General features: G+C 43.0%; 1 protein-coding gene across 2 annotated transcripts in view; it reads right to left on the bottom strand.

Annotated features, from left to right (window-relative positions):
- The window catches only part of LOC133279423 (Wilms tumor protein 1-interacting protein homolog), a 93,480-nt gene that overhangs the window by 4,263 nt on the left and 72,996 nt on the right, over window positions 1–16,221 (bottom strand). For both annotated transcript variants that reach the window (XM_061473129.1, XM_061473130.1), the window contains exons 4-6: window positions 3,948–4,010; window positions 1,419–1,549; window positions 266–317 (exon numbers count right to left, since the gene is read on the bottom strand). In XM_061473129.1, the coding sequence (XP_061329113.1) occupies window positions 266–317; window positions 1,419–1,549; window positions 3,948–4,010 (246 nt within the window). The remainder of the gene's footprint in view (window positions 1–265; window positions 318–1,418; window positions 1,550–3,947; window positions 4,011–16,221) is intronic.

The raw sequence follows: 16,221 nt of genomic DNA on the forward strand, positions 1-16,221 counted from the left end.
GCTTTCAATTAAATGACATTTATAACAGCATAATTAAGAGCTGAAAAGCACCCTAAAGATACAAAGTACTAAGCTGCATAAGTAGTATGACTATTACAACCACTGGAAATGTTTGGGAGTGACATTACTCTGAACTGTATTTAATTTAGTGTCTGACATAGTATAGATTCTGGAAGAGGGAGGAAAAGCATCAAATGTGGTTTTAGAAAGTGTTCATATGCCAACAGCTGATTTCTCTAAAGAGTCAATGCATGTTAACATGTACCTGTGCTGGTAGGATCGGCTGGTTACAGGAAGCGCATTTTGGTGCAAAAACCCTAGGGTGCAAGAAGAAATGTTCAAATCACATTTAAAGCTTCTTCAGAAAGTACAACCAAAAGACCTATTCTAATCATGCCTTGTTTTTAGCAAAATGTAGATGCACAGGATTTGAAACTCCTCTAAATGTTTGATGATATTCAGGGAAAAAGGAGATTTGGAGGAGACCGATCTAATCCAGCTTTATTGCTTAGCTCTTCCTGACAACTAGGCATAGTGAACCCATCCCTCTTCCCACATATGCCATTTCTCTTACCTTCCTTTACTCATAAAGCCATTAAAATTCTTCCAGAGGTTCACTGCTTTGACTGCAAAGCAGCTCCTGATTTGGGGACTGTCACTGACATCAGGAAGACATAACTATGCTAAATAGGAGAGGGGCTGATCACGGCTAGGATCTACATAAACCAAATACATCAACCGGTCTTATTATCTACAGCTGCATTTTATGATAGTCACTGGGCCAACACTCTGTCCTTGTAACACAGCCACCTTGATACCAATAGGGATGAGTACTCTTGCAGCATAAGCCGAGTTACTGGTTGAATGGAGCTAAGAGCATATTGCCTTTGAGTGAAAACAGAAAGGAGTCCAAATGCAATTACTTAAACCATAAAACTTTTTTGTCAGGTGAGGCTATAATCATTCTAACACTAGCTGTGAATTACATGTCTACTGTCTAGTCTAGGTTAACCTAATTTACACTCACCAGTGTCATGCACTACCAGAATGTCAATTCTTAGAAACAGCCAGCAGAAACCTACCATCACTTGCAGAATTAGCCTGATCTAATTAGTATTAAAAGTCCTGAAAGAAGTAGAGAAACAGCCACCAGAAAAGTACATCCTCTGACATAACTTTATTTTCAACCTCACTTGGTCACTGTATGCTGCACTGGGCCCATGAAGTGACGTTTAATATAACCTTAAAATACTTTACAAATGCCAACATGTGAGAGCAGCACTTGAGGGATGTCTGAGCAAACAGGAATGACCCTTTTTATGTACAACTTGCATAGGCTTATAATTATAAGGCTTATAAATACACCAATAATTTAACTACTATAATTTTTCTAAGCATCGATGGATTTGCATACTTACGTATGGTAGTCTTTGACACAGTAAATATTGTTCTCCGCATCTACAGTGAAAGGGACTCCATCCAAACACTCGTTACACACCACACAGCGGAAGCAGCCAGGATGGTATGATTTTCCAAGGGTCTGCAAGATCTTAAGAGGAGGCAAACAGCAAAACAAGCAGATGCATGGTTACATGAGATCCAACCCCCATACACTGCCGTGTCTGATTCCTAATAATGATGGTGAGAAAAGCTCTTCAAGATGAAATTACTACTCTGCAGATCTGTCAGCAAGAGGCCTTTTAAAACAATCAACTTGCTTATTTCACTGGGTTTCAGTTGGCTCCCAATATAGAAAGCAAACTGAAAATCAGTCCAACACCCATCAGTTGTAGCTCTGCAGGGCCAGTACTGCCAACAGAAATTAAAAACAGCTTCAGCAACCATTTATTGGAAAATATGTTGCAGACAAACACAAGCTACTGGGATACAGAGTTAATTCACAAAACTTAACAGGTTGTGACAGACAGAATCCAAACCAGTCATTACGCAAACTTGAAAAGTAAATACCAGTCATCTAAATAAATAGGTGTCCCTTCATTATTTATGGATCCTAATCCACCACAGTTACTGACTGGTTATCACTCAGTCATAGGGGCCCATCAGTTTCTGTTAAAATTCCATATGTATCCACGTGTTTGGATACAGAGCCATCCATCTGCCCAGGCTTTTCCCATGCTGACCTTCTCTATTGCATTTTAAAGGTTTCAAGGAAGGGCCTGATGCAGTCAGTCTCAGCTATACCACTACAGAACAAATCCCCACCCTCCTGGCATCCTTGTCTATAACCCTCACTGTGGCACTGGGACATCAAGGAGGATGCACCAAGCCCATGAACAAGCCTCTGGGAAGAGTGAGACATGGTATCATCTTCAGGCAGCACCAACTGCATACATTTTAGGTATAAGAAATACCTTTGAAAGGTAATTTAAAAAAAGTATCTGCTAGCAGCAGCGCTCAGCTTGGAGCTGCTAATAAGCTGGAGATGAAAAATCTCCACAGGCCAATCTCCATGGCCCTGTAGATGATTCTATAAATAAAGATCAAATCAACAGGAAATAAGAAGTGCCACTCAGAAAAATGCACAAAGTTAATTGAATTTAACCTTTTTCCTCCCTCTATTGAAGCCCTATAGTTTAGTTTTGGTTTGGAAGCCTAGCCAGAAACAACTTGCCTGTGACACAACAACTTGCAGCTATGCGACACACACTGTTAACCTGGCATGGTTGTGCAGCTACCCCTTTGCACAGAACAGCTCCTAATTCGACTGTACTTTCAGCCTTGAACAGCTTCTGGGGTGCTCAGGGCTGTGGGGCTGCAGCTCCCTGCTCCTTAAATGCACATGGGCACCACTGCTGTGCAGGCATGTTTATTGTATGTGTGCTCCCAGGGAGGAACATGAAGGAATTAACCAACCAAGACTGCTTAATTCCTGGAGCTCCCAGAGCTGTTTCCTTTTGTGAGAGCACACTTCCTGATGGGAGAAGGGCAGACAAGCACCTGCCAAGCTTCCAGCTACAGAGCTCCACCAATGAGATATTATGGACTCTAGTCTGGGATTCTGCCATTAAGGGCCAGTGCAAAGCATGCAAGTCAGGATACCCCTCCTAGCATGACAGAAATCTAGAAATTTGCTCTTGGGCTAAAACAAACAATATCCTTGTCCAACCACTGGTGCCAGGATATGAGCCAGAATCCTTGATAGCGAAGTCTCTGTTCCAGCTCGTACCGAACCTCTGTGTTTGCATCACAATAGCTACTTCCATTAAGCATACTGAGGTTCACATACCTTTTAAAGAAAGAGGAAAATAGATATACTACATGATCTGCACTACTTCAGTGTGCAAGCCACTTCATTTTGTTTGGGAATTTCTGATTAAGATGAACAGACTAAATTCTTCATACTTTTACCCACCAAAATAAATGATGCCAGAAGTATTTGGCCCAACCCACAGGTCTTTGATTCTCACTGCTATCTCCCTACAAATCCCAGTGCCAAAATGCATTTTAACTGACATGGAGCAAGTGGCAGAAGGTAATGTAAGTCACATAGCAGGCAACAAACCTCAGGACTATTGCTACTGTCCCTCTCCTCTCTAGCCCAGATTCCATTCATTTGACAGAGCTCTTGCTATTCTACCATCTCACAGAGCACACCCTATTTTCCTTTACTATGTTCTCATACAAAGCTATGCTGTATTTTTCCCCCTTAGTATTAAAATTCTTTTCATCTTTCTGTTTTTAAATTGGCATGTGGCAGAACAAACAGCCTCCCATGATCTCAGGTAGAAAAGAAGCCCAACTTACTGTACTTTAAAAGTAATAGAGCATGAAGGTGTTTTTATTTACTGCCTCAGTTTCAAACGTTAGATTGAAAGCGGTGAGGACACAATGATAGTCTGACTAGGGAAAAGCACAATGTCTCACAGTGCTGTGCCCAAAGTACGTGAACAGCAAGCTGCCCACAGTTAGGGATTTAGGTCTCTTACCATTTCCATTATGAGGTGTCCACAAACAAAGCACTTGTCTGCTGTTTGCTGAAAACCTGAATACTATTAAAATGACAGAAAAAGAGAGGATTATTAGTAACTACTCCTTTTAAGTGAATGCTGTGCTATTTTCCAGCCTCTGCTATATATATATGATAACAAACTATGCAATAGGTTTGGGAAATAGAAGCCTTTGCTCTTGCAGCATGCTCAGATACCAGCTTGGCCTTCTGATCCAGTGCAAAGTTTCCATTCAGATGATTTTTATTTCTGAAGCCTATTTGACAAGTTTGCATTTGGTGTGTTAGAAGTAGCTTGAATTAACTCTTTTGGTTGATGATGTTGTGTAAGTAAATAACATAGGACTTACCTCCCAACTCCTATTCAAATTAGTGACCAGATGCTTACTGACCTCAGATTTTGACCTACATTTCACTCTACATGCAGGCTAGAAAAATGAAGACAGGCCCAAGGAGGATTTAGCTGCCTCATGGATATGAAGCATTTTATCCAGGGAAGAAACTAAAAGTCTAGTCATAGGAGCTTGGGCTTCCTGCAAAATGTGGACAACAGTAAGGTACGTCAGAAAGATGATACAAACCCCAACAAGCCTATGCTCCAGCCTGCAGTGGGAAATGGGAAGGCTGGTCAGGCCTGGCAGCAGAGCCCTCTCCGGTTCAAATGCCAGGGGCATGGCAGCAGGGAGGCACTTTGCCCACTTGGGACCAAAGCTTTGTGTTCCCTGCCTGAGTTGTTTTGACCTTAACTTTGTACTTGCGTCCCCAAAGCAGATCCTGTTTGAGTTGCCAAAGTCTGTCTTTAGCCCTGTGTTTAGAAGTATATAAAAAATACTAAGTTATCAGGCCAGAAAACTGACGTACCAAACAACTGCCCTACAGGCAAGAGGCATTTGCCTGAGGAACTCCAGCCATGTAATTCTGAAACTGGTATTTGCAGTGGCTGAACTTTACCCTCACCTGCTGCAGTCCCATATAAGCAAAGTGCTGCACATGCACTCTTTCCTGTCAGAGGGAAGGGGTGCCCAGTTATTTGTATGGTATCACAGAGTAATGCTTATTTCAGCAATTAAGGTTGTAGCAAAGCTCACCTGAAACATACTTCAGTTGCACAAGATAAAAGAGAGAGAATGGGGAGGAGGAGTGTAAACTAGACTCTTCTCCAGAGCACAGGTTAATTGGTTCAGGTATCTAATGTATCCTCAGAGCCTCAGCCCAAGACAGTTTACAGCTTGCTCCATTCCCCCCTTGATTTAGTGAGGATTAACTATCCTTTTACTTCACAAGCCAGTGTTTCCCAGCCTAGAGCTGCCATGTTTTCCTTTTTATTGGTGTGAAAGGATTACGTATTATTTCCCATCAATACATTGGAGACAAAATTATCGTTGCTATGCAACAGAGTGATTATGAAGGAATAGGTCTTGCAGACTCTGACGGGCCCAGAAAGTCAGTAAGTGACAGTATGGCAGCTGTCACAGCTCCAGATTTACTACACACTGAGGAACTCATTGCTCATGCAATCCTAAGAAACTTAAACTTCATCAAAGGAGACCAGGGTGCTGAGGAACAAATACAGAGTCCAATAGTCCTAGCTGGCTATTTCTACAAGATACCAGTTTTTGCCTTTTTTCTTTTTCTTATAGATGCAGAACAGAAGGCCTCACTGCTTGGGGATGCTTCTTGGCTGCACTGTATCTGAGTAGCCATCTGACTAGACTATTTCCTAAGGTTGCAAACTTGAGGGTTACTGGAAACAGATGGGTAGGTCCAAGTGGCACAGACAGCAAAGGATTAACAATAGTACAAACCCAGCTAATTCTAAAATCCTGCTGGAATGAATTTACCAGCACCATCTGGCTGTCACTTGATAAGGAATGCAAAGGAGAATTTACCCAGCTATTAAGAGGGAACATTACTCCCCAAGAACAGAATGGGTCATTTATTGCTAACTAGATTGTCATAAATTACAGTTTGTCAGAAAGAAAGGTTTTTTGGACACAAAATCACTCTTTATATGACTAACCCTATTAAACTAAAACCATGATTTTTTTTTTAATGAGAGAATTGTCATTTGTTAAACACATCCAGAACTGGATTACCCAATTATGACTTTGAAAAATTGCAGTTAGTTTAATTAGCAGTGATAACGTATTTCATGGGTTCGGGGAGCTGTCCTTTACCACTACACTCTCTTCTGATCACAGTCTCGATCCCAGATAAACAGTGAGATCAGGGGTTTGGATTAATCTCTGCTTGTGTTTTAAATCTACTTGGACTGGAACAGAATAACAGCCTCAGATCCCAGCAGCAGTTTTCTACATGATGGTAGTACTGTGAACACTAGTGTTTAAAAGTTAACAATAAATTATTTTCTCTACATTTTTGTAGCTCACTTGTCAACTTCTGCTTTGTAGTGTTTGTTCTTAACTTGGAGACTTCAAACAGGGCTCTTGTGCTAAGTTTTCAATTTTAGAAGCAGAGCTTACAAAGTCTTAAAATACTAATTAAAATTGGCAACCTCTGTCTTTGAAGCATTTTTTTATTATTAACCTTCACAAAACTTGTGTGTGCAATGAGAGAGAACTTGTGACTTGCTCCAGACTGCAGACAAGGCAGAATGGCCTCTTTATTATCTCTCAGCACATCCAAGAGTCTCCCCAATGGTGGGTGCCCAGTGTGGCTGGGTGGAAGAAGCACTGGTCCCCCAGAGCTTGTGAACTAGATAACTGCAAGAGAAGAGGAAGTTATGTTCTACAAACTTGTAGCCTCTTTTATTACTGACATAGTTGGAGGGGGAAAATGAGCTTTTGCACACGCCAGCCTCCCTCACAACCTGGAGACATGAAAAAAATTTGAGGTGAAACAGTGAAATAATGCAGGCTGATAGGTAAGAGCCTCGTGGAGAAGACAACTCACAGCTATGCTTCCTGTGCACAGGGTACTTTATACATGCAGTTTCATTCAGGACATAAACAGTCCCGGGCTCAGTTCTAGGCTTACTCTAAGGTTTTGTATGTGCCAGGTTTTGTTTGGGTGGTTTTGGATTTTTTTTTATTATTTTGTTGGCAGACCAGTAAGATTATGTAAATACAGACCAGTCTCAAACTAGACAGAAATGTTCAGAAATCTACAGACAGTCAATACCCAGGACAAATAAGAAGCAGAATTTTCAACTTTCCCAAATATTCATTATAGATACCCATTAAGCATATATAAAAACATTAAAAGAAGTTGTTTTAAAAAGAACATCTCTGAGATTCAAAGCTGAACATGAACTATTACCCTTTACTCTCATTTCTGTGACTTAGAAATAAGATACTAGTTACCAGAATGCAAAGAAAACAAGTGCATGTTGAAAAGCTGGCATAGTATTTTTCCTGATTTCTTAGTTTGGTCCCAACTATTTCCTCCTATATTTACCTTGTCCTTGACTTCTCTCCCAGGATAACAAAATCTCACTTTATGTGCATGAATCAAGAATTTGTAATCAAGTTCCCCAATGATACTTCTATAAAATAAGACTCTGGGAAACTAAATAAACCTTGAGAAATATGTTAATTATGTTAGAAGAGTAAAAATAAAGTATAAGACTTGGCTGACTGATCTGTTCTTTTGTTTGCTGTCAAATATACTTGGATTGTCAAACAGGCAAAAAAACTCTCTAATGATTCTGTCAAAAAGTCTTTGTTTCAATGCAAGAGGAAAACAAGTCCCCTTCTGTCCTGAATATTTAGGCCTCTTACTGTCCTCCCGTGATAATCCTGGGGTTTATAATTCTTCTGTCTAATGTGCAATATATCCAAAAGAAATTAGCAATGACTTTTGAGCATATAATGAACAACTATGCATGGAGGATAATCCCACCAAGTACTATGAGAAACAATTTCTCCTGTCTACCCTCAGTCCTGTAACCAAGCCTGGTTGTCTACCCAGGGCCTTTTAAAGTTTGATCTTCTCATCATGATTTTCTAAAGCAAAAACATTCAGAAAATAGCATGCCTGAAAAAGGCTACAGGACCCCAAATTTCTACCTTAGGCAACATCAGATCTCTGAAAAGACATGTCGCTGCTTCTCCTTCGCATGCCTGTGCCCAAGGAGAGACTGATGCACTTCCCTGCTGTTATGCACTCAACAAAACAAAACCTTCCTCCTGAAAACAGACCCTGGAATCTCATTCAGGCCCATTTTCTTCTTTAATGAGGATGTTCAAAACCTGCTAAATGTCTGTGCAAGCAGATAGAGAGGGTTACATTTCAGTAGGTGTGGTAGTTGCTGTCCCAGTAATGGTACAAAGCTGTAAAAACTACAATTCACTGTTACAGCACTGCAAACTCACCCAATGTGATTGTTCAGCCTAGACTTGAGATTCCTATACTTTTATGCTTTAAGGGCTTCTGAAAGGGATGATCAGGAGTTTTTTGCCAAAACACCTCAGGCATTTAATTCTGAAAACTAATTTCTGAATAATGTATTCCAACCCCAGGCTGCTTGTAATCCCTCACAGACTTTTCTCCTTGGCTTCCCATTAGCGGAGCATGTGTCTTCTCGCTGCTTTACTGTTTGCTTTCTGCATGGGACCCTTAGTACATGGGACACAACAGTACAAGAAATTAATGAGATCATGTTAAGAGAGGGAGAAAATATCAAATTTGCTTTCATGCAGATTGGGTTTTGCTGGCTTTTTTACACACATATTTAAATGCAGCAATTAAACTGAACTGAACAAAAAGGGGTCTTCTCAGGCTAAAAGATATGGGAGCCTCATGTCAGATGGCAGAGATTAAAGGAAAATAGTCCAGAATTTACTCTTCATCTCACTGAAACCCTCCCTTTCATATACCCTATAGCTTAATCCTGCCTTGCTGCCAGTGAGAAAACACTACCAACAGTTTATCTTCTTGCTTCTGTGTTTCCACTTTATTATGTCTGAAGGACAGGGGTAGAACAAGGAGGGACTTCATGTTCTGCACAGAGGTAACAATTGGTCCGGCTATGCACAAAACTCTGCCAAAAATTAAGAATTCAGCTGGCAGCTAACCTTGCCTTAGCAGTCAGGCATTTCATAGCCTCTGAGAAGGGAATAGCCATTTAATTCCTAGAGAGCCTACAGAGAATCATGTGTACACTCACCAAGGCTATTTTCTGTCCAATTAAGAGACAATAATGATTTTCTTACCTAGAACTTCCTTAAACTCCTGCAGAAGCTTTGCAGTAACAATGATCAAGTAAAAAGCTTGAAGCAACAACTTTAAATTTTCCTCATGTCATACAGCCCAAAATCTATTAACTCAATTCACATCATATGTTTATACTCTTGCTGGGGGTTATTTATTGTCACTGCTACCATCTATAATGTTAGCATGGTTTAAGCCTGTCAGGGTCCGCTTGGAGAAAACCCCAGTGTCAGACCCTGTTTCATTCATAATCCCAGGAGTGAAATTAAGAGGCAAATGAGTTCAAGTACCGTAATCGATTCGTTGGTTTATTATGAAAAGACAATTATTATAAAAAAAAGGAAATTATTGTAATAGTGATAGAACAGATTGGAAAAAGGATGGAAATGAAGCAAGGATTTGGGTTGCAGAGAGAGAGTCACCACTGTGGATCCAGCGGTGTCCCAGGGATCTGTTGTCATTGGAGGAGGTGGGAGTCCTTCAGGGTCCAGTCAGTATCAGAGCAGTGTCTCCCAAGAGTCCATAGTAGTCGCCGGAGGCGAGTGTCCTTGTGGAGGTGTCCTTCTGGAGTTGTCCCCTTGAAGGTGTCCTGATGGAGTTGCCCTCATGGCGATGTCCCTCAGGGGTTCATAGTAGTCATTGGTGGAGAGTGCCCTCACATAGGTGTCCTCCTGGAGTCATCCTCATAGCAATGGCTCCGTTTTGTGATTACATTTTCCCCCCTTTATAATGAGTTAGGGGGAGTACCTCTGTTCCTCATGTCACGTATTACAGGTTCCTGGTGGACCAGTTTCCTTGGTCTTGGCAGCCAGCTCTTCAACTGCACATCTGTCTGCAGCAATTCCTGGGATAATGGCCAGCAATTCTTCACACCAATCCTTGGGATAATGGACAGAAGAGTCTTATCTCTTTCCCACTCATAATGGACAGTGGAGTCCCATTTAAGCTCCTCATGCCCTTCTCCCAGGCAATGAACATTGGAGTCTTATCTCAACTCCTCCCACCCATCTCTGAGACAATGGATTGGTGGAATTCCATCTCAGCTTCTCATACAAGCAGCCCCAACCACTTGCTCACTTCTCCCCTTCTGTCTGTCCTGTACACACACACACACACACACACCCCAAAATGAAAAGATCCCAGGAGTTGAGATAAGAACAGTTCAGTAAATAAGGTATAACACAAAGCAACTACCACTAATAATGATAAGGGAAATAAGGGAAGAGAGAATATAAAACTAAAAAGGGAAGGGAGAAAACACTAAACACAAGTGATGCACAATACAATTGCTCACCACCTGCCAAGATACCCAGCCCTACCTGAGCAGCAATCTGGGCCTTCTGGGTAACTCTCCCCAGTTTATACACGGGGTGTGATGGTGCTGTGGTATGGAATACCCCTTGGGCTAGTTTGGGCCAGATGTCCTGTCTCTGCTTCCTCCTGGCTTCTTGTGCCCATCCTCCCTGGCACAGCATGGCTACACAGGATTGATTTGGAGAAGGATGAGGTTCTGAATGACTTCTTTGCCTTGGTCTTCACTGGCAAAGGCTCTGACTGCACCACTCAAGTCTTGGAAGGCAGATGCAGGGACTGTGAGAATGAAGACCTTGCACCCACTGTAGGAGAGGAACTGGTTCGAGACCATCTTAAAAACCTGAACATGCACAAGTCCATGGGTCCTGATGAAATCCATCTGAGGGTCCCGAAAGAGCTGGCGAATGAAGTTGCAAAGCTGCTGGTCATCATATTAGAGAAATCATGGCAGTCAGGTGAAATTCCTGATGACTGGAAAAAGGGAAATATAACCCTCATTTTCAGGAAGGGGAAAATGGATGACTCGGGGAATTACAGACCAGTCAGTCTCACCTCCATGCCTGGCAAAATCCTGGAGCAGATTCTCCTGGAAGGCATGCTAAGGCACATGAAAATCAACAAGGTGCTTGGTGACAGCCAGCATGGCTTCACTAAGGGGAAATCCTGCCTGACCAATTTGGTGGCCTTCTATGATGGGGCTACAGAACTGATGGACAGGGGTAGAGCAGTTGATGTCATCTACCTGGACTTGTGCAAAGCATTCGACACTGTCCCACATGACATCCTTGTCTCTAAACTGGAGAGACATCAATCTGATGGATGGACCACTCGGTGGATAAAGAACTGGCTGGATGGCCGCACACAAAGAGTTGCGGTCAATGGCTCAATGTCCAGCTGGAGGGCCCACGTTATCCCTAGTCTGTCTTCTGTTTGCAAAATACCTATAGAAGCCCTTACTGCTGTGTATTTGACATCCCTGGCCAGACTCAGTTCTAACTGGGCCTTAGCTTTCCTGACCTGGTCCCTAGTTTCCCAGACAATATCCCCATATTCTTCCCAGGCTGCCCGACCTTACTTCCACCTTTTATAAGTCTCTTTTTTCCTTGTAGTGTGAGGTGTCCCTGCCCATGGCAGGGGGCTTGGAACTAGGTGATCTTAAGGCCCTTTCCAACACTAACTATTCTATGATTCTAAGTTTTCTCAGCAGTTCTTTATCCATCCATGGAGGCCTCCTGCCCTTCTTACCCCATTTCCTTTTTGACAGGACACAATGCTCCTGAGCCTGGAGCAAGTGATCCTTAAATATCAACCAGTATTCCTGCCCTCCCCCCCCCCCCCCCGCCCTCTAGGGCTTTATCACATGGAACCTTCCTAAGCAGGTTCCTGAAGAAGCCAAAGTCTGCTCTCTTGAAGTCCAGGGCAGTGAGCTTGCTGCATGCTCTTCTCACTCTCCTGAGGAACTTGACCTCGACCATCTCATGATCACTACAGCCAAGGCTGCCTTGGAGCATCACATTCCCCACCAGCCCCTCCATGTTGGTGAGCACAAGGTCAAGCATGGCACCTTTCCTTGTCAGCTCCTCTATTACTTGCAGAAGGAAGTTGTCTTTCACACAATCGAGGAACCTCCTGGATTGCTTGTGCCAAGCCATACCGTCCCTCCAACAGATACTGTTGTGGTTGAAGTCCCCCCCCATGAGGACAAGGGCCTGCAAGTCTGAAGTAGCTCTGCATTGCTCCAACCATTCATTACAGGTGCTGGCATCTGACTGGGAGCGTTGGGATGGATTGATGCCCCCCTCCACCGATACATCTAGTATAAAGCTGCCTTGACCAGCCTGGCAAGTCTCCTACGGAAGCAGCTCTTCCCCTTTTTTCAGACCAGCCCCACCAGTCTCCAGTAGACCTGGCCTCCCAAATAAGAGTCCCATGTTCTAAATAACCAAACCCCTGACTATGGCACCATCATTCTAACCATTTATTAACCTGCCAAATCTGCCTGGCCTTTTCAAGGTTCTCCCCTTTGACCTGGAGGATCAATGAAAAAACTGAGCCCCTAACCACCTTTCCCAGGGCTCTGAAGTCCTTCTTAATGCTTTCCAGGCTACTGCTGTCAATATCACTAGCACCCACATGGACCACTAGAAGTAGGCAATAGTCAGTAGGACTTACCAGACCAGGCAGCCTCTCAGCAATATCCCTGATCAGGACCCCCAGTAGGCAATACACCTCCCTTGAAATTGGGTTAGATCAACAGATGGGTACCTCTGTACCTTTCAAGGCGGAGTCACCTACTACTATGACCCACCACTTTTTTCCAGATGCACTAGTAATAATCCTCTTTACTGGTGTGGCAGCTGATTGTTCATTTGTTGTGGTGGGTGTTGCCTCATTAGCCCCTTGCAGAGCTGTTATGTGGTTCTGGGTGGGGATGTCAGGTTTTGGAGGAAGCCCCTTGCTTTTGATTGTCTTCTTCCTCTCTCTATTTTTTTGTTTTGTTTTGTTTACAAGCTCCCAACCTCCTGGATTAATGCCCTCCTTTTCTTTATGTGCTATGGTGGATGCTTGTGGCCCCTGCACAGTTTGGGCCTGAAGCAAGCAGTCCAGCTCCCTCTCAGCTTCCCTGCTATCTTAGTCTATTGACAGTCTCCTGCAGCTCAGCCACCTGGTACAGGAGGTCCTCTATCGGGGTACACCAAGTGCAGCCCTGTCTGTTATTCACTCTTGCCTCAAGAGACAAGTTGAGGCACTTTCTACACTGAGGTCTGCACTGCAGCCAGGGTAGCCAGTGCAGAGCTCCCAGACTGAGACTGGGCCCTGGCCCTAAGGCAAGTTCTCACCATCTTGCTCACCTGCCTGCCCACCCTGCCACGCCACAGCCTGTTTACTCGCTCTGTTCATTATGCTCCCCAGCCGGTGTTTTATCCGCTCAGGGCTGTGCCTCCCGGCACCGCCCCCTCTGATTCAGCTGCTTGCATCAGCAGAACTGCTGGCTCCTGGGCAAGTCCTATAGAGGACTTGAGGCTCTCTTAGTGGCTCTTGCTGTTCAGGATTGAGACTCCTGGATGCTGAGTTTTCCCCACGCTTCAGTGCTGAAGTCATCCTCTCTGGAGCTACTCACCTCGGAGAATAACAAATGAAAAATCGACTCCTCACAACTGTTCTTGGCAATCCATGGAAAGATCATCCTGCTGTTGCAAGCCTAAGCTAACACAGGCCCCTCCAATTCAGTTGTTACTACATGGATTTCACTACTGACCCCAGCCTGACAGCACAGTACCTCCTGCCCAATTTTCTTAAGCTGCTCTGCTTTCTAATTCCTGTTATCTTTGTGTCATACTTGACATAACCAGGTCACAAGCTGCAGGGTCACAATTCTAAAGAGCTGTGACCTGGCTCCCATACCTATAGGAGCATCTAATTCTCCTGATCTGCTCCCAGGCAAACAAAAGCTAAGGAAGAACAAGGACACCACCTGGAGACAGTATTTTCTTAGCTGGAATGCAATTATAACATAGGTAGACTACCTCTGTTACCTCCCCAAATTAAAATAATCTTTTTCATATGCTCTTACTTAAGAATGACATCCCTGACATCACACTACCATACTGTCAGTAGGGAATCCATGTATAAAGCTGCACTAAGATTTGGAGTTACAATAGAGACTGAATTTCTGTTATACAGAAAAAGCATTTGGCTATCTGTTTTGGACTGAAAACACCCCTTTAGAAAGGACTGAGGTTTCAAAATGGTTAAGAGCAAGACCTGGGAATATGAAGGAGTTAATTAATTTCCTTTTTAATTGCTACTTTGCAGCCTTTTCCTCCAACTTTGAGAAAAGCTTTGAGCTTTTGGTCCACAGAACTCATAAAATAAACCAACTTTGCTTATTTTATAGGGAAACAAGACAATTCCTAGTATTCTTGCTATAACATTTGCTCAGGGGGAAGCTGAGAGGAGATGAAATCGCTTTCTGAGAAGCAGCTGGCTTAACATATTGTCGTGGTTTAAACCCTAGCCAGACAGCTTGTTCACTCACTCCCAGTGAGTGGTGCTGGGCTGAGAGCAATCGAGGCTCCCCCCCCCCGGGGCTCTCCCCTTCCCTGCTCCCAGAGGAACGGGGAGAAGGATCAAAAGAGTGCAACTCCCACGGGTTGAGACAAGCACAGTCCAGCAACCAATGTACAACACAAGTCACCACTGCTACTACCAACTACAACAATGATAAGAGAAAATAACAAGGGAAGAGAATACAATACCACCCGCCAACAAATGAGTCCGACCCAGAAGCCCGTGTCCTTCCGGGTAACTCCCAGTTACCTCCCTCCCCCCGGGCATGACGTGCTGTGGTATGGAATACCTCTTTGGCTAACCTGGGTCAGGCATCCTGTCTCTGCTTCCTCCTTGCTTCCCCTCCTCCCTGGTAGAGCATGAGCCTCACAAAGTCCTTGGTCAGGGTAAACATCACTTAGCAACAACCGAAAACATCAGTATCGCCAGCACTGTTCCCAGGCTGGAAGTCAAAACACAGCGCTGAACCAGCTACCAAGGAGAAAAATTGACTACTACTGCTAAACCCAGTACACATGTGCAGGGAAAATGTCAGAATTTGATTTCTTTTGCTGACTTACACAGCCATGAGTCCCTTGGTCTGCTTCTCTCCCATCCCTCTGTGCTACTGGGAATCTGCCAAGACACACCTGTGGGAGGTTTGGGCTTTTAAATATGTGCCTTAAATGTCCCAACAGTTCCCTAATGTGTAGAGTTTATTCCTATCAGACCCTTAACCTCAGTTTTCTTAGGAAAAATCACTGCAGGTATCTCCCTTCAGAAGCTGATTATAGAACATGCCTAAGAACTAAAGAGGTTTCCTCACCCCTTGAAAACAGAATGTTCTCCAAAAGATTGAGATTTTTAGATTTGAAATTCTCATTTTTAAGCTGGAATTACAAGCTAATAACAACAGTCATGTCATTAAGTTTGGATGAAAGCTTTTGACCACGGGGAAAGCACATTCCAACACAGTTCAAAATAAAAATCTCAAAGGTCTGAGCCATCAAATCAGGAACACATTTAAATTATAACAAGAAACTTATTTTCTGCACAAAATACAATTTGCTCTTTTCAACAGGCTCCAAGCTGAGAGTAAAGGTGTAACACATGAAGGTAAATATAGCTTATATTTAGGGAATTTCTATGATTTTTATGGATTGCATTGATGAGAAATGCATTTGTACACTCTAAACTGCCAGTAACATTTTTGTTGTGGGACATATTTTGAATAATTCCTTTGCAAAAAGCACAGCCATATTTTTATTAGAAATCGAAAGTCATTCTGGAAGACCCAAGCTAGTATTTTAATAAATAAATTTTAATAAATAAAAGTTCAACATACCAATTCTCCAATTCATCATCCTCCAAGCTAAAATATATCATTCCTCTCTCATTTCAATTGTTAACCATGCTGTCCTCTTAATTATAAACGGTCTGCCACTTATCAAATTATTCTCTGTGTCCTGCACAATCCTCACCCTTAATTGCACAAATTTTTTTTTTCTGGAACAACACAGATCAGCAACAAGTTTTAATTTTTCCTTTCATGACTTAGTCCCTATTACAGTAAAGCATTTGTGAAAGCCCTGTGTGCATTGAGAAAAAATTAGTTGCTCCTCTGTGGCTAAGAGTTTTTAGCTAATCACAATGCATCTCCACATCACTCCAAGCAGGACAGCGATTAAAACTGTCCCTGCAACAAAGCAACACTGTAC

Source organism: Pezoporus flaviventris, unplaced genomic scaffold (genome assembly GCF_033815535.1).
Source record: "Pezoporus flaviventris isolate CSIRO_AGI_PZ_B2104156 unplaced genomic scaffold, CSIRO_AGI_Pfla_v1 ptg000077l, whole genome shotgun sequence".
NCBI lineage: Eukaryota > Metazoa > Chordata > Aves > Psittaciformes > Psittacidae > Pezoporus > Pezoporus flaviventris.